The sequence below is a fragment of the Corythoichthys intestinalis genome, chromosome 20 (genome assembly GCF_030265065.1).
Source record: "Corythoichthys intestinalis isolate RoL2023-P3 chromosome 20, ASM3026506v1, whole genome shotgun sequence".
NCBI lineage: Eukaryota > Metazoa > Chordata > Actinopteri > Syngnathiformes > Syngnathidae > Corythoichthys > Corythoichthys intestinalis.
This window is the reverse complement of record NC_080414.1, coordinates 5,003,625-5,022,980: the sequence shown is the minus strand read 5'-3', so window position 1 is coordinate 5,022,980 and position 19,356 is coordinate 5,003,625. Positions and strand designations below refer to the sequence as shown.

Genomic DNA, 19,356 nt, shown 5'->3' with positions numbered 1-19,356 from the left:
CATCTGGCAAATTATGTCACTAACGCCATTTATGTCCATCTGAGATGTAAAAGTGAGATCATTTGCCGAATAACATCTGTGACGGCCCTGGCCGTTTAATAGTTAATTGTCTGAGATTCTTCCAGTCAGCTGATCGTCACCTCCACCAGCTGGCTGCTTCCCCTCCCACTGTGACGACAGCTGATCGACGCAGGACGGACCGACGACGTCACCACCACTGATTGGCCACCGGAAAAGGCGCCAAGCTTCTTAAACCTGCCGCTGTCAACGCTCTAGGAGGTCGCATTTGACAGTATTCTGTCGCGGTCCTCCTCGCCAGCTATTTGCTCGCCATTCACTCTCGTTTGCATTTGATCGCTACTTTGATACACTCCCGCTTTTTTTCGGTGAGGTCTTTTGTGTTTATTCGTTATTGGATCGTTTTTGTTCACCACTGTAAATAAGAGCACTGAAGCAAGTAAGGGTAAGTCGCCATTTCTGTTCAACTCGTTTTCTCCTGTTTTGTATAGAGTAGGAAGTTAGGTTAGACGCTGTCTTTTCTTTGTTCCTTTTACATGATCAGGGTTTAGTTAGCGGGTGGGGTTTAAGTGTAGCTCCTTTTGTTTGTTGTTTTGGCCTGGGCTTACCCTGAAGTCACGCTTCGTCGGCATTCTGTACATATTCATTGCGAGTTTGATTGTGTGTAAATAAATTTGTGTCCACTTGTACATTTGTGTGGCTTGTTTTATGTTACGCCCTTCGCGAGCCGTCTTTGGCACGTAACAACATCTGTCATAAGCATTCATTAATCCTCATGGCAGTCTCATGTCATAGTTATGATGGTTTTATGGCAGTCTTATGCCGCCACTTTCAAATAAAGTATTAACAAATACCAGAACTAGCAATTAATGAAACAACTAGAACAGTAACTGAGGAAATAATTAGCACATAACATGCATTTTTATTGTAATTTACATCTGTAGCGCTGCAGTGCATGCTAGGAGGCATGTTGGAAAACAACAATGTTGACAGCAAGTGGCAGTAGAGGTTGACAAGGGAAGATATATATGATAATTAAGAGTAATAATTAATTAGGTAATATTCGTGAGGAATGTAGTCAATAATATGATTGGTCTTATTAATGTCCCGTTCCCAGCAAAAAGTGTACATGCAAGTTATGCTGTTATATCGTCCCTAACAATGTTGAGACCAAACCTAAGCCCTTGATACAAATGTTTGGATCCCTTGAGCTCGCCTAAACTTTTGTATGCCACTGAATGTTTCCATGCATTTTCGATAGCTGTGAATCATGCAGAGGCATGCAAAAGTTTGGGCCCCCTGGGTAGGCCCAAATTGCATGCCACAAGTCATGGTAAACATAAAGTATGTTGTGTGGCTCCCGCCTCACACTCATTATCAGTGGCATTTCCTTCCACATTCATCTACACGCAAACACACGTCATTAGTGTGGTCACCTAAATTTTTTGGGGAGTTGCGAGCAGTCTTAATGAGAATGTACCGAAACGATTTCAATTGGCAAAAAAAGTTGAGAAATATGTCTTAATATGTCTTCCTAAAATCTTTGAAGTGCCTGATGTGTCCAGTGACATTGATGTTTCTGTACAATTAGATGTTTAATCACACTGGGGAAGCGATGGGGAGGGAGCAAAGTGATTTTGGGGTGGGGAGGAATAAAATAAAAATACAGCCCAGCATATTTTCAATAAGCAACACAAAATGTTCAGATTTTTGTGTTGTGGACTACTTGTTAATGGAGTTAGTGCCTTCTTTTTGACAAGTCCAAAACTTTAGAATAGCCTCCCCCTATTTTCCACGCAAAAGTTAAGTCAACTTTTAATAGCTTTAGTTTGTTTAGTTTGTATATACCAGGCATGAAAATCTCTCACCTTTCGGCGAAATTCACCGTTTTGAAGTCAAAAAAGGAGACCTAGGTGAATTGTGTAGAAAATTTTTAAGGGGCTGTGGGGGTCTGGAGATTTTTTTAATGTCGGACGCTTGGTACGCAAGCGGGGAAAGCGGCACAAAGCCAAAAAAGTGCAACAGAGTGGCCAAAACATTGACTTATTTCAACGAAACAAAGGAGGGTACACTGAACACCTAAAGCGCCGTCACCTAGCTGTTATTGGTGAAGAAGACCAGGGGTGAAAGTGGGTCAGAACGGTCATGAACGCAGTTCCGGTATAAGATTCAGGGCCGGAATGCTATTCCGGTACACTGTGCTTTGATTCCGAAAATATGACGGCAACTGTCAAAACGGTATGTTAAAAAAATAATAAAATAAAAAAATGCTAAGCTGCCACACATGCTAAGAAGAAAACAATCTACCAACATAAGATTTACATAGGCAAGTGTCGACAACAAGCATAATAAAGTGCTTGTGTAGTGTAATCCGTTTCCACCAATATTTATATTTTATTCCACGGACGGCATGGAGGTTTCCCCAGCTCCTGTAGTTATCCGAGTCTGACGATGATGTCACGTCAATGTGAAAATGCACGCAACAAAGCAAAACGGCTGTACTCATTTATCCGTTCAATTGGCTGACATACTGACATGTGATCAGCAGAGATAGTTAGCTCTGATTGGTTCAAATGTGCATGTTTTTGTCAGGAAATGCGCGGGCAGGCAGGTTGTGTGGACCCAAATGCAGGGAAACAATAATGCAAGGCAGGTGGCAGAGAACTCAAAAAAGGTTTTAATAATAACTAACAAAAGGCACAAAGTACAACCAAAAGGACTGGGGATCAAAAAGGCAATGTTCAAACCAAAACTTACTTAAACGGAGGGACTGGTACACGAGGGCTTGGACAGAACTTGAAAGTGACGTTGACATAGACAATGACGCAACAAGGAGTGAAAAGAAACTGGGAGATTATATACACACAGAGACGAAGGGTAACGACACAACGAGGAACAGGTGAGCACAGGAGGATGTAGGTTGGAGGAAACACTAGGAGGCACAACAGGTGAAATCAATGGGCAATCAAAGGGACAAGTCACGCTAGGAGAAAACCAACGCAAAACCTAACAGTACCGTCCCCCTCAAGGGACGGATCCCAGACGTCCCGAAGAAACTCCCAAACATGGCGAGAAGAAGGATGCTGGAGGAGGGAGCAACATTAGCCCGTCACGGCTAGTCAGGCGGGCGTCCAGGACGCCAGACGTGGGCCGATCGCACGGGTCGATCGGGTGGGCGCTTGGGGCGCCAGACATTGGGCGACCGCACGGGTTGATCAGGCGGGCACCCCGGGCGAGGTAGGACTCTGTCGTTCATGCCGCCAAGCCGTGACAGGAAGCAGGGAGCAACGTCATCATCGTGAGGAGATTCAGGCGCGCAGTCGGAGTCGGGCGGACCAGGCACGGAGTCGTCGTCGGAGTCGGGCGGACCAGGAACTGAGTCGTCGTTGGAGTCGAGCGGACCAGAAACTGAGTGGGAGTAAGGCGGACCAGGAACTGAGTCATCTTCGGAGTCGGGCGGACCAGGTACTGAGTCGTCGTCGGAGTCGGGCGGACCAGGAACTGAGTCGTCGTCTGAGTCGGTCGGACCAGGAACTGAGTCGTCGTTGGAGTCGGGCGGACCAGGAACTGAGTCCCGCTTGGGTCTTTGTGTGTAATGTAAGGCTGCGCTCACATGCCAGTGATGAGAGCAAGAGTTCACTGCTTGTCTGCTACACTCAGGTTGGGTTGCTGAAACAATAACTTTTCTAAGTTTCGAGAGTTAGATTGTGTTTTGTGCTGTCAGAACCATTGTGCCTCCATCAGACTATAAGAAGCCAATTGTTTTGTTTGTAGTCTTTGTTTGTGAAACGTTACTAATAAGTAGCGATTATGCTCATCGGTGTCTTAAAGCAAGCTTTAGAAAATATTTTCATAACATACGTGATATGTCGACTGACAACTACCCATATAGCAAAATATAACTGGAGCGGACATGGGTAATGTATTAATGCAAAATACAGCAAAATAACAATATAACATTGTTTTTACATAAAATATTTTAATTGGAGCAAGCAACTCAACATTAAAGATGACCCAGTTTTAGACTGTAACCAACATATTGTATTTGTTAAGGTTCTGGGGTAACGAGGGACCAAATTCATTGACGATGAGAGGGAGTGTTAGATAGTGTCTGAAGAATCCGGTGGGCAGTTTGGTGATAGAACAGGTGAACGGGCAGGCAGGCATTTTGCCAGGCAAGCAGTACAGGATCTCGGGGGGAAAAACACAAAAGTGAGCTCAGTATCAGGATTACAACATTCTTTGTTAGCTGAAAGTCACATACCTGTAGTTGAGTTGTTGATCTGGCGATGTTGTGAGTCCAAGGACTGGTTTAAGTAAACTGCAGCGATGATCAGTGGCAGCTGGTCCCAGACTGACCAATTTGTTCAGTCAAGGTGACAATTAAGGCAAAACTGTCATAGGGCTGATCCGGGACCTATCTGGCGCATTGACGTTAAGCGATCCGGTCTGCAAGGTCCGCCCCGGAACAGTGCGCAGCCTATCATTTGGACTCATAGTGCTGATCCGGGCCACATCTGGTGCACTGACGTTAAGCGGGTGTGATTGCAAAGCGAATCCAACACGCAGTCGCCTGCTATTGGGGTAGTTGAATGACATCTTTTATATCTTGAGGAGGTCTATATCATTTTCACCGGCACTGATTAGCTTCGAGGAGGGTGGCAGGAACCCTGCCACAGTAAACTACACAGTTGGTAACCGTCCTATGCTATTGTTTAACCACAACTGGATTCATTACCTTCTTACTATTCATCCTTCACACAGCCGCTGGAAACAGAAATGTTGTTTAATCCATCTAGAGGCGACCGCGAGATTGATTGTTGATTGATTGATTTTTAGGACACTGCGCGGGTGTGCGCTGGTCCTCATGGGAAACGCAGTCTTCCTTAAGGCAAAACACTACCACGCCTGTCCATCGGCATCTCTAAAATTAACCGAAAAATGAAAAGTTACCACGTGTTTCTTAAAGTGCAAGTTTGTATTGTTTTGGAGAAGCATATTAGCACTAAAGATTTTGTTAGAAAGTAAAGTTGTCACTAGTGCTGCAACGATTACTCAATTAACACGAGTAATTCGATTAGAAAAAAGCTACGAATCAAATTTTGCTGCTTCAAGGATTCGTTTAATCAGAGTGCCTGTTGAAATTCGCCCCGCCGGCCCAGACGCACCCGGGGACAGCACCAACCAAAACAAGTGCCGCTCGGCTGACGCTGCCCTGCGTGCGCCCGCCGGGAAGGCAGAATCTCGCGCGTCCTCTTATTTTAACCCTTTGTACTGACTCCATGTTTCAAAGCTTGAAGAACACTCACTGACAACTTGAAGAACACTCACCGAAAACAGGTTGACAATTTATTCGTCGACAATGGTAAAAACAAGGCAAAAACAGACGACGGAGGGACAATTCTGGATCCAAAACAAGGCTAAATGTTTCCGAGCAGAAAAAAATCTGTGTTATCTCAGTGTCCAGTCTTTTTAAAGTCTTTGCTGACGCGGGTCATGTCCAAGGCGTGTCCGAAGGTGGGTCTGGGCGTTGCTTTTGGGTCTTCCCCTTGGTGGCCGGTTTTAGGCGGCTTAGGTTCGTGCGCGGATTGGGACGCCCGCTATCAACTTTGCTGTCCGGGCTGGTTGTACTTGTTTTAGGACAAAGCACTTTGTCCTTGGAGTTTGCTGGGAGAGCTGATTGCACGAGTTGGTGCGTCAGTCAATCTTGTCATAAGACGGCATTGTGTATCTCTTCTATTTCTTCTCATTAAACTATGGTGTGCTATTTATTTTATATTAGTAGTGTAGTCCTACCGTAAATATGAAAAAGATACTATTTCCTGATTAATTATATTACGTGTGTTAGAGTAATGCAAACAGTTAGACGGTGCCAGCCTGTACCATATGTATGTGTTAGACTATATATGTGTTAGACTAACGCAGACAATTATATGGTGTGCGCAATGACGATATCTTTTCCCCTTTATGCCGTTGTAATGGTTTGTTTTGAAAGTGTTTGCATTTGGTTTTATTGATTTGAGTGGAAACATTGCCCCCTAGTGGCAACAGTGAATATCCAGCTGCTCCATGTTAAGACCAAGATAACCAAGAAGCGATTTGGTCTACAAATTACACCGCAAGTAGCGAATTAAGTCGTTCAACTCTTAGGACCGTCATAACTCGATTGCGACCAAGATTAAAACAATTTTAAGACTCTTGATCTAGACACCTTCCTACTTTACTTTTTTGCCATCAGTCAAAAAAGCCAAATAAAAAGCAAAACACCCCTGATTCGACTTTGTTCAAATGCTCACTGAGCTCATGTCTCATGGGATTTGCTGTCATGTCATGCAACGTCTCATGAAGATACTTTGTTTGACTTTTGAGGCCTATTTTTTCCCAGAATGTTTTGGTTTTAACTCTACACTGTACCATCTTTAACGTTGGGTAATTCATTCAATGAGTCGTTTTAGTTTTCATGCTGATAAAAGCACCATCATATCATTTTCAGCGGGTAACGGTTGCTATATATGAAAAGTCTTTTCTCTTTAAGTGATGCATGCATTCAAAATGGAATGAATGTCGGTTAACCTTGAATAACACGATTCTTATTCATAAACTCTTCATTAAACATATAGAAATTTTCAGAAAACTCTCATCACTCTTAATGAGTTTGTTTACCTTCATTAGTTATTAGATTAATTATTTGACCAACACACGGACAATATTATTGAATAGAAATAGTCAAGGACGTAGCTTTGCATAGGGACGGTAGGGACATAACTCTAGCCACTCTAAATGGTGTTCAAATTGTCCCCACCAACTTATAAGCAACCTTATTTGCATTATACAGTGGTGGCCAAAAGTATTGGCACTCCTGCAATTCTGTCAATTTCTCAGAGAAAATGATTGCAATTACCAATGGTTTAGTAGTCATATCTTCATTTATTTCGCTTCCAATGAAAAAACACAAAAGAGAATGAAAAAAAAAATTAAATCATTATCATTTTACAGAAAACTCCAAAAATGGGCCGGACAAAAGTTTTGGCACCCCTCAGCCTAATCCCGTAATTTTCGGACTATAAGACGCTACTTTTTTCCTTCATTTTGAATCCTGCGGCTTATAGTCCAGTGCGGCCTATTTGTTGATTTATTTGGGTTAATAGGTAACACTTTATTTGACAGCGGTTTCATAACACTGTCAAAAGACCGTAATAATAATGACATGACTCTATCATGGACGTTACTGAATGCTTATGTTATTAAGTGTCATCCAGCAACTTATGTCGCTAACACCATTTATGTCCAGCTTGGATCTTTTACATCCATGCAAAAGTGAGATAATTTGCCGGTTAACACTAAATGACATCTGTTATAAGCCTTCATAAATGGTCATGACAGTGTTATGTCATAATTATGATTGTCCAATGACAGTCTGATGGCGCCACTGTCAAATAAAGTGTTACCAAATACCATAACACATCATGCAGTGTTGTTTGTGGCAGCGCTTTTAATTTTTATTGTATTCTTTTGGACGAAAATAGTCTTAGTCATATCTCAGTCATTTCAAAATGTTTCAAACATTCAGTCTTTTTGAAGGCTCTCGCGGGGTGGGCCGTCGGCAGTAAGAGTTGTGTGTTTGGGTCTTCTTCTGTTGCAGATTTGGGCGGTCAACTTCGTGTGTCACCGTTGCTGGGTCATGGTTAATGAGGCAACTGAGGCCTCACCGTCTGAGAGGCGCTGAGCTATCAAACTTGGAGTTTTCGTTATCGGGTGTTGTGGTAGTACAGGACGTCCCGCCATTTGTTCTGGACTGTCCTGAAGACCTGATTGCGGGATTTGGTGTTGGAGAGGTGGGCTTGTAGATGTCTTGCCTATCACCTGGTAGTCAGCTTCAATCTTGCTCGGTCAGCTGCATGATGCACATGTTGGGCTTCCGTGGTCAGAAGGCGTCCTTATCTGCACGTTGCTTTGCCGCTGCAAGTTCTAATCATTCCAAGTGCAACTGTTCATAGTTTTAAATTCAGTGGGGCAAATAAGTAGTTAGTCAACCACCAATTGTGCAAGTTCTCACACAATGCGCCGCCAGGGACTCAAATCCTGCACTGCCAGATGTGTCCCCCTGCTGAAGAAAGTACACGTCCAGGCCCGTCTGCAGTTCGCTAGCATTTGGATGATCCAGAAGAGGACTGGGAGAATGTGTTATGGTCAGATGAAACCAAAATAGAACTTTTTGGTAGAAACACAGGTTCTCGTGTTTGGAAGAGAAGGAATACTGAATTGCATCCGAAGAACACCATACCCACTGTGATGGGGGTGGAAACATCATTCTTTGGGGCTGTTTTTCTGCAAAGGGACCAGGACGACTGATCTGTGTAAAGGAAAGAATGAATGGGGCCATGTATCGAGAGATTTTGAGTGAAAATCTCCTTCCATCAGCAAGGGCATTGAAGATGAGACGTGGCTGGGTCTTTCAGCATGACAATGATCCCTAACACACAGCTAGGGCAACAGAGGAGTGGCTTCGTAAGAAGCATTTCAAGGTTCTGGAGTGGCCTAGCTAGTCTCCAGATCTCAACCCCATAGAAAATCTGTGGCGGGAGGTGAAAGTCCGTGTTGCCCAACGACAGCCCCAAAACATCACTGCTCTAGAGGAGATCTGTATGGAGGAATGGGCCAAAATACCAGCAACAGTGTGTGGAAAGCTTGTGAAGAGTTACAGAAAACGTTTGGCCTCCGTTATTGCCAACAAAGGGTACATAACAAAGTACTGAGATGAGACTTTTGGTATTGACCAAATATTTATTTTCCACCATGATTTGCAAATAAATTCTTTAAAAATAAAACAATGTGATTTTCAGTTTTTTTTTTTTTTTTTTCACATTCTGTCTCTCATGGTTGAGGTTTACCCATGTTGACAATTACAGGCCTAATATTTTCAAGTGGGAAACAATTAGTGGTTGACTAAATACTTATTTGCCCCACTGTGTGTATATAATTTCAACATTGTGACCACAAACCCAAACTTTTTGGGAAACAAAAGTGTTCTAAATGTCAATGCGACGGAAACTCTGAAAGACCACTTAGAACAAAATATGTGTTACATAGTGTCATCAGAGACGAATACTAGTCATTAGTCTTTTCAACTCATTGCTCATCAGAGCATATCTTTTCATCAAATTAATGAACACATTTATTGTTAAACACATTTTTATAAAACATTCATTCATTCTGTCTAATTAAAAGACCCAACAGGCCTGACATCACTTAGATATGCATACTTATCACTCACAGGGTCTGAATTAAAGATCTACAGGGCTATGTGCGTGCGTTTGTGTGTGCATTTTATATGTGCATAGGATGGTGAGATAAGAATGAGGATTCCAAAGCAGGTCTTCCCACTCTCGGCTTAATGGTGATAATCATGGCATGACCCAACATTAAGTCTGTGAGTGCGTATATTTGTGTGTGTCCTACTCTCGCTAATGGCAACGATGATGACATGTTCTCCATTAGACCAGTCAGTGGACCACAGCAGATCTAGCATATTAATGATGCTGATGATGGCTTCTTTAATTATCGTCGTCTGCTGCTGCTGCTGCTGCTGTAAGGCCCAACTCCCTTTCCCAGTCCTTTCATCAAACACTCCCCTACACGCCTTTTCGACTTGTTTATCAGCGGCCGCCATTACTGAGGCTCCCTGTTGGCTTGTGTCGTGCCTGCTGGGATGCAACTTTACCAGGGTTCGGGAAAAGTTTGTCCCACAACCAACAATTAATTGGAAACCACTGGTAAAGTGACATTAGAACATGATCTTTTCGCTCAGAATATTGGTCAAATACTATTTCCAAGGGTGTAGGTTTGGTCTCAACATTGGTAGGGACAACATAACTGCATAACTGGCATGTACACATTTTGCTGGGACAGGACAAGACCACACAGATTATTAAACGGAGGTTGGGGCTACATTTCTCACGAATATGAACTTAATTGACAGGCTAAATCAGGGGTCAGGATTCTTTTAGACAGAGACAGCCAAAACCCAAAATATTTTAAAATGTGCCATACAGTGGGTGTCTATGTGTATGTACACTGCTGGCCAAAAGTACTGGCACCCTACAATTCTGTCAATTTCTCCCAGAAAATGATTGCAATTACAAATGCTTTGGTCGTAATATCTTCATTTGTTTTGCTTGCAATGAAAGAACACAAAAGACAATGGAAAAAAAAAAAAAATCATTATCATTTTAAGCAAAACTCCAAAAATGTATTGGCACCCTTTGAAAAATCATGTGATGCTTCTCTAATTTGTGTAATTATCAGCACCTGTTACTTACCTGTGGCACGGAACAGGTGGTTGCAATAGCTAAATCACACTTGCAGCCAGTTAAAATCGATTAAAGTTGACTCAACCTCTGTCCTGTGTCCTTGTGTGTGCCACATTGAGCATGGAGAAAAGAAAGAAAACCAAATAACTGTCTGAGGACTTGAGAAGCAAAATTGTGAGGAAGCATGGGCAATCTCAAGGCTACAAGTTCATCTCCAAAGACCTGAATGTTCCTGTGTCTACCGTGCGCAGTGTCATCAATAAGTGTAAAGCCCACAGTACTGTGGCTAACCCCCCTAGATGTGGACGGAAAAGAAAAATTGACGAGATTTCAATGAAAGATTGTGCGGATGGTGGATAAAGAACCTCGACTAACATCCAAAGATGTTCAAGCTGCCCTCCAGTCCGAGGGTACAACAGTGTCAACCCGTACTATCTGTCAGCGTCTGAATGAAAAGGGACTCTATGGTAGGATACCTAGGAAGACCCCACTTCTTCTAAAAATCAATCAATGTGATTTTCTTTTCTTCCCCCCCCCCACACATTCTGTCTCTCATGGTTGAGGTTTACCCATGTTGACAATTAAAGGCCTCTCTAATATTTTCAAGTGGGAGAACTTGCACAATTAGTGGTTGACTAAATACTTATTTTCCCCACTGTATATTCTGCTTGTTTTTTCTTAAACCATGATATAAATGCTATTTATTTTATATATTGGGTGTGTTAGAGGAAAACAAACAGTCAAACAGTAAATAGAATAAAAGATGCTATTTCCTGATTGATTACATTACGTGTAATCCAAACAATTGAACGGTAAATACGAGAAAAGTTACTATTCCCTTCAGTACAGTATGTGGTTGAACTCCTACCACTTTTAAGGTGTTCAACTTTGGGGATTCCACTCTAAGGTCAAGTTAAAAATCATTTGAGCCTTCAAAAGAAATCCATCTTTTCCCGTAAAAGCCTCGCTCTGTGCACTAGTCATATTCAAAATGATGAATACTCTAGCAGCCACTGCAGAGTCCAAATCCTCCACCAGTCAACTTATATTTTCAAGCATAAAAAACAGAGAGGCATCACCAGACTCGCTTGTAAGAGTCCCAAATGCATTTCAGGGCCCCTTTTAGCCCCTATCATCTGCTAAAATATTTGTGCAACAAAACCAATCTAAATGTTAAGCAGATTTGCGTCCTTCCATCCACCCCCGCCTGCAATCGCACCTTTTTTTTTTTGCCCCATTTTACCGTTCTCTCCCTTCTTACTCACACACACTTGCACACATCCCCACACTGCCTCCCTTGACAATGATGAAAACAGAGTGATGGTGTGTAATTTAGTCCTAATCACAACATCAAACCGCCGCTGCGATTTACATCCCTGCACCAGGCGACTTAGTCAGACAGTCAGCAGGGAGATCTTAATGTGAGACTATAGTAATTACTGTTATTAAAACAGTTTTATATTGCTATGCCTGCCTGTGTTGGAACACGTGTGCGGCAGTGGTTCCTGACTGATGCTTTTTTATTGTTTTTCTGTTGTTCTGTTATTTATTAGGGGTGTAACAAAAACGATTTGCGCTAGAAAATCGGTTTTGATCAAACAGATGCGAGTGCCTTAGTACATGCGCTTATGAATGCGGCTAAATATAGCTCGAACCAGCCAATAGCCCGATTATGAAAAGTCGTTTAAGCCACTGAAAACTTTGAAATCTAACCTTCAGTTTCCTGGATTTCGATATGCATAACAAAAATATGTACCGAATACACACACATACAACATGGACTTTTTCACTGTTTTTTCCCCCTTCGTTTTATTCAAAGGCTGTTTAAATCATGTTTTTTTTTTTTTTTTTTTTTTTTTCATGTTTCCAAGTCTTTGTGGGTAGAACGTGTGCAATATCAAGGTGTTTCTAGGTTGATAATCCCAATGTGTCCCTGGAGTTTAGGCACCTAAAAGGTCCTGAGTGATAAGAAGAAAGGGAAAGTCAGCAGTTTTGGCATTCCATCCCTGTTAACCTCACACACCATCCTCCTCCTTTCCTCCTTAAGCACCGCCTAATACCATATCCTGCTGTTTATATATCTGTGTCAGCAAACACCACCTGTGTCATTTCTCACTATTACCCAGACTTTTTCTGCATTCCCTTGTTTTTGGCAAGCCCTGCTACTTTCATTTTCTATGCATTTTATGTTGTTGGCATTTAAAAAACATGATAGCTGGCTGCTATTTAAGGAGCCCTTAAAGGGACATCGACAGAAATAAAATGAATTTAAGAGTTTTCTGGTGCGCAACCAGAAAAAAGTTTCCCGTGCACAACAGAAGCTACCTGGTAAACATTAGCATTATATAGCATTTAAGATAGCGAACTTTTGCTATGCAAATTAGCCAGTTGTTTCATTGTTGTAATTGGCTTACTGGCATAGCATAAGTCCGCCATCTTAAATACTTTATACTGTAATTTTCTGACTATGAGGCGCACCTGTCTATAAGCCGCCACCCACCAAATTTGACACGAAAACGGCATTTGTTCGTAGATAAGAAGCATTGGACTATAAGCCACAGATGTCCTCATTGTATTATGGGATGTTTACGCCAAACGATATTAACCGGTAGCACTTTATTTGACAGCGGTATCATAAAACACTCATATGACCAAATGAACCACCATGAAGCTTTGAGGCCAATTGGTTCAAAGCTTCATGGTGATTCATTTGGTCCACTATGGACCATTCAAAGCACTATTCAAAGCTTCATGACCAAATGAACCACCATGAAGCTTCACGACCAAATGAACCACCATGAAGCTTTGAACTAATTGGCCTCAAAGCTCCATGGTGGACCAAATGAATCACCATGAAGCTTTGAACCAATTGGCCTCAAAGCTTCATGGTGGACCAAATGAACCAAATGAAGCTTTGAACCACTTTGCCTCAAAGCTTCATGGTGGTTCATTTGGTCACCATGAAGCTTTGAACCAATTGGCCTCAAAGCTTCATGGTGGACCAAATGTACCAAATGAAGCTTTGAACCACTTTGCCTCAAAGCTTGCTTTACAAAGTAACGCGTTACTGACAACACTGTGCATTAATGCCCATTATAGTGTCTTGTGGTAGTGTTCTGACGCCGCTGTCAAATAAAAGTGTTACTTATTAACCCAAATAAATCAACAAATAAGCCGCACAGGACTATCAGCCGCAGGATTCAAAATCAGAGAAAAAAATGTAGCGGCTTATAGTCCGAAAATTACGGTAATTGTAATGTTTACAACAATTGGCTAACCTGTATCCCAAAAGTCCACTAGGTTAAATACTACATATTTCTAATGTTTACAACAGTTGGCTAACTTGCATAGCAAAAGTCCGCTAGCTTAAATGCTATATAATGCTCATGTTTAGTAGATAGTTTCTGATGCGCATGAGATTGCTTAAATTTATTTTATTTCTGTGGATGTCCTATTAGGAGCTCCGTAGTTATTCAATCTGTAACATTAACAGACGGTTGGGGCAGAGACAATAAAGCGTTGCTGTTTTTTTCCCCCTCTTTACTGCAGGTGGACACGCTTCAGTCCAAGCTAGCAGCATCACGTTCAGACAATGACAACCTTCGTCATGGAAACCAGCTCATTGTGACTAATCTCAAACAATGGGTAGCTGAGCAAAAGTATGAAAATGCATTACATTTTATAGAACCAGAATGTCATTTCGTCATTTGCTTTACAGTATCGCTGTAAAGAACTTTTGGCTTTTCTTTTCCAGAGGAGCTAGCGAAAAACTTGCACAGCAAATGAAGGCCCAATGCCAAGTTTTGCTCAATGTCACTGATGACAAAATGTGAGTATTTGTCTGAAAGACACCAAGAAATGGATCATTAGTGTGCATGGGATTTTTCTCAAGCTGTATTTTCTGCATGTACAATATTTCTGTACTGATACTCTATAAACGTACACATTTAGGATTTGTATGCCTTCTCTGTGTTATTTTTGGCAGCCCTTTTCCTTTCCGTCTTAGTCTTTAGGACGATAATACTTATTCGTCTTAGTCTGATGTTAGTCATCTCAAAATGTGTTTGTCTTTGTCTAGTTTTTGTTGACGAAAACTCATTATTTGTACTCACCTGGATGCCACAAACTGTACGTAAAAAAATTATGTGATAAAGATCAATATCATTAAGTAGTAAAACTCTCTGTAATTTAGTGAATGCCAGTGGATACATTTTTTATATATAGATGTGCTCAAATATTGGTTTGTGCTTGTAATAAAGTGAGTTTTTTAGGTGCCATACTTGTACAGTACCTGACAGTCTTTCTGTCATGCGTGGATCATCATGACTCACACGCACATGTGCCATATGCTCAGACAGGGCGTGACATTTCTGTCTTTTAAGAGATAAAAGTGGTCTAGTCAGACTGTCATAGTGCTGTCATACGCCGCCCCTGCCCCTCATTGCTATTAGCATCCTAACCCTCCAATATCTGTGCTTTTAGCAGCATAAAAATACACTCTGCATTTCTGTCCTGATAAAGTTTCGGATTCTCTAAGAGCAACAAATTATATAAATATATTAACCAATATTCGATGTCAACAAAATATCATATGAATAGCCACGTTTTAATAATAAATGACTCTGTGAACTAAGCATTTTACTGTCACAGACAATGTTATGTTTTTGTGTGAAAAGAGTCTTTTGATGATAATAGTGTCTGTCAGCCTGACTTTGTACTATCTGCTTGAACTGGATGTCTGCATTTCCCTTTGGTTTGTCAGACATCTTCAGGAGGCTAATGACACACTGAAGGCGCAGGTGAAGCGACTGAAAGAAATGGCGGCAGGGCAGGAGAAAAGAATGGGACGCGTCAAGGTGAGACAACCGAGCAGAAAACATGACAGACGTTTATAAAAGAAAAAAAGAAAAAAAACAACGATGTTACATTCTCATGCAGGCACAACTCGATGACCTGCGTGCACTTCAAGATGAGAAAATGTAAGTAAAAGCTAGTGTTGTTACTCTGAAGACCAGCAGACCATATTTTGAGGGTCTGGGTGTCATTCATTATGTGATTTTAAAGGGAAAAAACTTTAAAACATTCATTAGTTTATGTTACTGAAATTCCGTCTTCTCTATATATTAATAATCTAAATGTATGTATATACAGTATACTTTTTTTTTGTAATGGATTTTTCTTATTTTGGTTTTGCCTTGGTCTTGTCTCGGTCTTTACTCCCAAAGGTCTTGGTCATATTTTGGTCTGGGTATAGACAAATATCCTGAGTGAAACATGGAGGCCGCCATCTTTGACATTTTCTGCTACCGACTTCCGGTATTGGTATATTAGTATATGGTACTATGAGCTCATCACACATGTACAGTGGTATGAAAAAGTATCTGAACCTTTTGGAATTCCTCCAAATATTCTGCATAAAACCACCATCAGATGTGATCTGATCTTTGTTGAAATCACACAGATTAAAAAAAAAAAAAAAAAAGTCTTGAAAAAGAGGGTGTCGTCTTATAATCAGGGCCGTCTTACAGTGGGGCAAATAAGTATTTAGTCAACCACGAATTGTGCAAGTTCTCCCACTTGAGAATATTAGAGAGGCCTGTAATTGTCAACATGGGTAAACCTCAACCATGAGAGACATAATGTGGAGAAAAAAAAAACAGAAAATCACATTGTTTGATTTTTAAAGAATTTATTTGCAAATCATGGTGGAAAATAAGTATTTGGACGATACCAAAAGTTCATCTCAATACTTTGTTATGTACCCTTTATTGGCAATAATGGAGGCCAAACGTTTTCTGTAACTCTTCACAAGCTTTTCACACACTGTTGCTGGTATTTTGGCCCATTCCTCAATACAGATCTCCTCTAGAGCAGTGATGTTTTGGGGCAACACGTTGTTGTCGTTGGGCAACACAGACTTTCAACTCCCTCCTCACCCCGTGACGTCAAAATGACAACAAGAACGGTGAGCAAAAATCCCAGAACCACACGGAGGGGCCTAGTGAATGACCTACAGAGAGCTGGGACCACAGTAACAGAGGCTGCTATCAGTAACACAATGTGCTGCCAGGGACTCAAATCCTGCACTGCCAGACGTGTCCCCCTGCTGAAGCCAGTACACGTCCAGGCCCGTCTGCGGTTTGCTAGAGAGCGTTTGGATGATCCAGAAGAGGACTGGGAGAATGTGTTATGGTCAGATGAAAACAAAATAGAACTATTTGGTAGAAACACAGGTTCTCGTGTTTGGAGGAAAAACAATACTGAATTGCACCATACCCACTGTGAAGCATGGGGGTGGAAAAAAATCATGCTTTGGGGCTGTTTTTCTGCAAAGGGACCAGGACGACTGATCTGTATAAAGGAAAGAATGAATTGGGCCATGTATCAAGAAGTTTTGAGTGAAAATCTCCTTCCATCAGCAAGGGCATTGAAGATGAGACGTGGCTGGGTCTTTCAGCATGACAATGATCCCAAACACACAGCCAGGGCAACTAAGGAGTGGCTTCGTAAGAAGCAATTTAAGGTCCTGGAGTGGTCTAGCCAATCTCCAGATCTCAACGCCATAGAAAATCTGTGGAGGGAGTTGAATGTCCGTGTTGCCCAACGACAGCTCCAAAACATCACTGCTCTAGAGGAGATCTGCATGGAGGAATGGGCCAAAATACCAGCAACAGTGTGTGAAAAGCTTGTGAAGAGTTACAGAAAACGTTTGGCGTCTGTTATTGCCAACAAAGGGTACATAACAAAGTATTGAGATGGACTTTTGGTATTGACCAAATACTTATTTTCCACCATGATTTGCAAATAAATTCTTTAAAAATCAAACAATGTGATTTTCTGTTTTTTTCCCCCCAAATTCTGTCTCTCATGTTTGAGGTTTACCCATGTTGACAATTACAGGCCTCTCTAATATTTTCAAGTGGGAGAACTTGCACAATTAGTGGTTGACTAAATACTTATTTGCCCCACTGTATATTCGGGCCAATACGGTAATTTTTCCTGTAATGTCTACACACAAGGGACACGGCATGTGGAAGACATCGTAGCTCCTCAGGATAATATGGACACAAAATCAGACAAAAAAAGTTTTTTTCTTCTTGAAATTCCATCTTTTGTACTAAATTCAGATAATGATTTCCTGTTGTAGTAGCAAAAAGTACCGCGTATAACTGTATTTATCTAATGAACTGCTCTAAATTTTGCTGCAGCAGCCCCTTTGACACGCATTTTCTACCGCCTACCCACTTTCAACATGCACATTTCCCACCACGTCCCATTGTAACACAGCATCCTGGCCTGACAATCCCACTAATGACAATAACAGCATGAGTGCCAGGCTGTGAATGAAACACCCCGTGGGCTTTGCCACCTGTGTGTGCGTGTCATGCCACTTCTCTCATCTGAATATGTGATTCATGCTGGGCCTTTAACAATGATTACACTCCAATCAAGGACCCATCCTCTTCTACTTGCCACCCCTTTGGCTGTCAAATTGCATTCATCAATGGCTGGGAGATATATTTATTATGTTCATTAAGGCAATGAGAATGAATGTGGCACAGATGGGAGAAGGCTGGCAGTGTGTTTGTGCGCATACATGTGTGAACGCAAGGGTAGTTCGAGGGGGCACCGGCCTACCACGTATTTCCCCGTACCCCTAGTATGACCTCTTAGGCTCTCTCTCTTTAAAAATAATGGCCACCACCCTAACATCGCTACCACACCCTATTGTAAACCCTCCTCCCCTACCCTACCCCTTCTTCTTAATGAAGCACCAGGCTGTGTTTCCAAAACGGATCAGATTTGTTTTGACTGGCGTAAGTTCTCGTCGCTATTCAAAGCTGTCAGTCATTTTAATGATATCATTAAGAGGCCGCGACAGGAAGATGAATCGCTTTTCTTTGTCTTTCGCTTATAATTGAGAACGAGCGACAGAGAAGAGCAAAAGAGGAGGCAGTTCATATCGATGCAGGCATAAGAAGGGTTTGATTGAACGGATATAATAACATGGAAAGAGATGAAAAAAGAAAAATCAGTGAACGAAAACTTCCTCTGTAGTGTCTCCCCCCAGCCTTTGTTATGATGAATCCTAATTTATTTCATCTCATTATCATAACCTCGACTCGCACCTACCCCAAATGCCATATGTATGAAAATCATACATCTATACGGCAACAGATATGTCATGTTATTTGCATGGCAGCCATATGCATTCTGTGTATAAATCTTATTACTTGTGGCAAAGGGGGGACATCAGAGTGTCCCTATCGCTGACAGCGATCAGCGAAACGTGACATTTTTTTCATTAGGAGGGCCTTTAATAAAGCAATGTGTGATGATTACGTGGCTTCTGCTTTCAAACGACTGTAGCACAATGGCTTCATATCACCCGTGGCATTTACCGCCAGCCCTCACAGGTGAGAGAAGGTGATTTTGAATCAATAATTCAATTAATATAAGAGACCTTTGTTGAAAATGGAAAAGGCTTTTTTGTGTACAAAATTTTAATCGTGGTCAAAGTTGATTCGTAATCCACCTTCACATGACATAATATTTGTATTTGATTTTTCATCAAGTGGGCTAGCCAGAATTTTAAAAAATTGGCATGTTATGATCACATACTCTGTACAGATGTGTTTCTCCCAGAAAAATCCACTGCCTATGAAAGAGTTAATTTCTCCACCTAATTTACAGGTGGATGGTGCTCCAGGCATATGTACAGTGGTACGAAAAAGTATCTGAACCTTTTGGAATTTCTCACATTTCTGCAAAAAATCAACATCAAATAGGAGCTGATCTTTGTCAAAATCACACAGATGAAAAAACAGCGTCTGTCTTAAATAAAACCACCCTAACATTTACAGGTTTGCAGATTTTAATGAGGATAGTATGCGAACAATGACAGAAGGGGCAAACTTAAGTAAGTGAACCATCACATTTAATATTTTGTGCCCCCCCTCCCCCCTTGGCAGCAATAACTTAAACCAGAAGCTTCCTGTAGCTGCGTCTCAGTCTGGCACATCAATCA

General features: G+C 41.6%; 1 protein-coding gene across 4 annotated transcripts in view; it reads left to right on the top strand.

Annotated features, from left to right (window-relative positions):
- The window catches only part of LOC130909059 (polyamine-modulated factor 1-binding protein 1-like), a 283,508-nt gene that overhangs the window by 239,516 nt on the left and 24,636 nt on the right, over positions 1–19,356 (top strand). For all 4 annotated transcript variants that reach the window (XM_057825134.1, XM_057825133.1, XM_057825131.1 and 1 more), the window contains 4 exons: positions 13,878–13,987; positions 14,083–14,157; positions 15,091–15,184; positions 15,267–15,307. In XM_057825134.1, the coding sequence (XP_057681117.1) occupies positions 13,878–13,987; positions 14,083–14,157; positions 15,091–15,184; positions 15,267–15,307 (320 nt within the window). The remainder of the gene's footprint in view (positions 1–13,877; positions 13,988–14,082; positions 14,158–15,090; positions 15,185–15,266; positions 15,308–19,356) is intronic.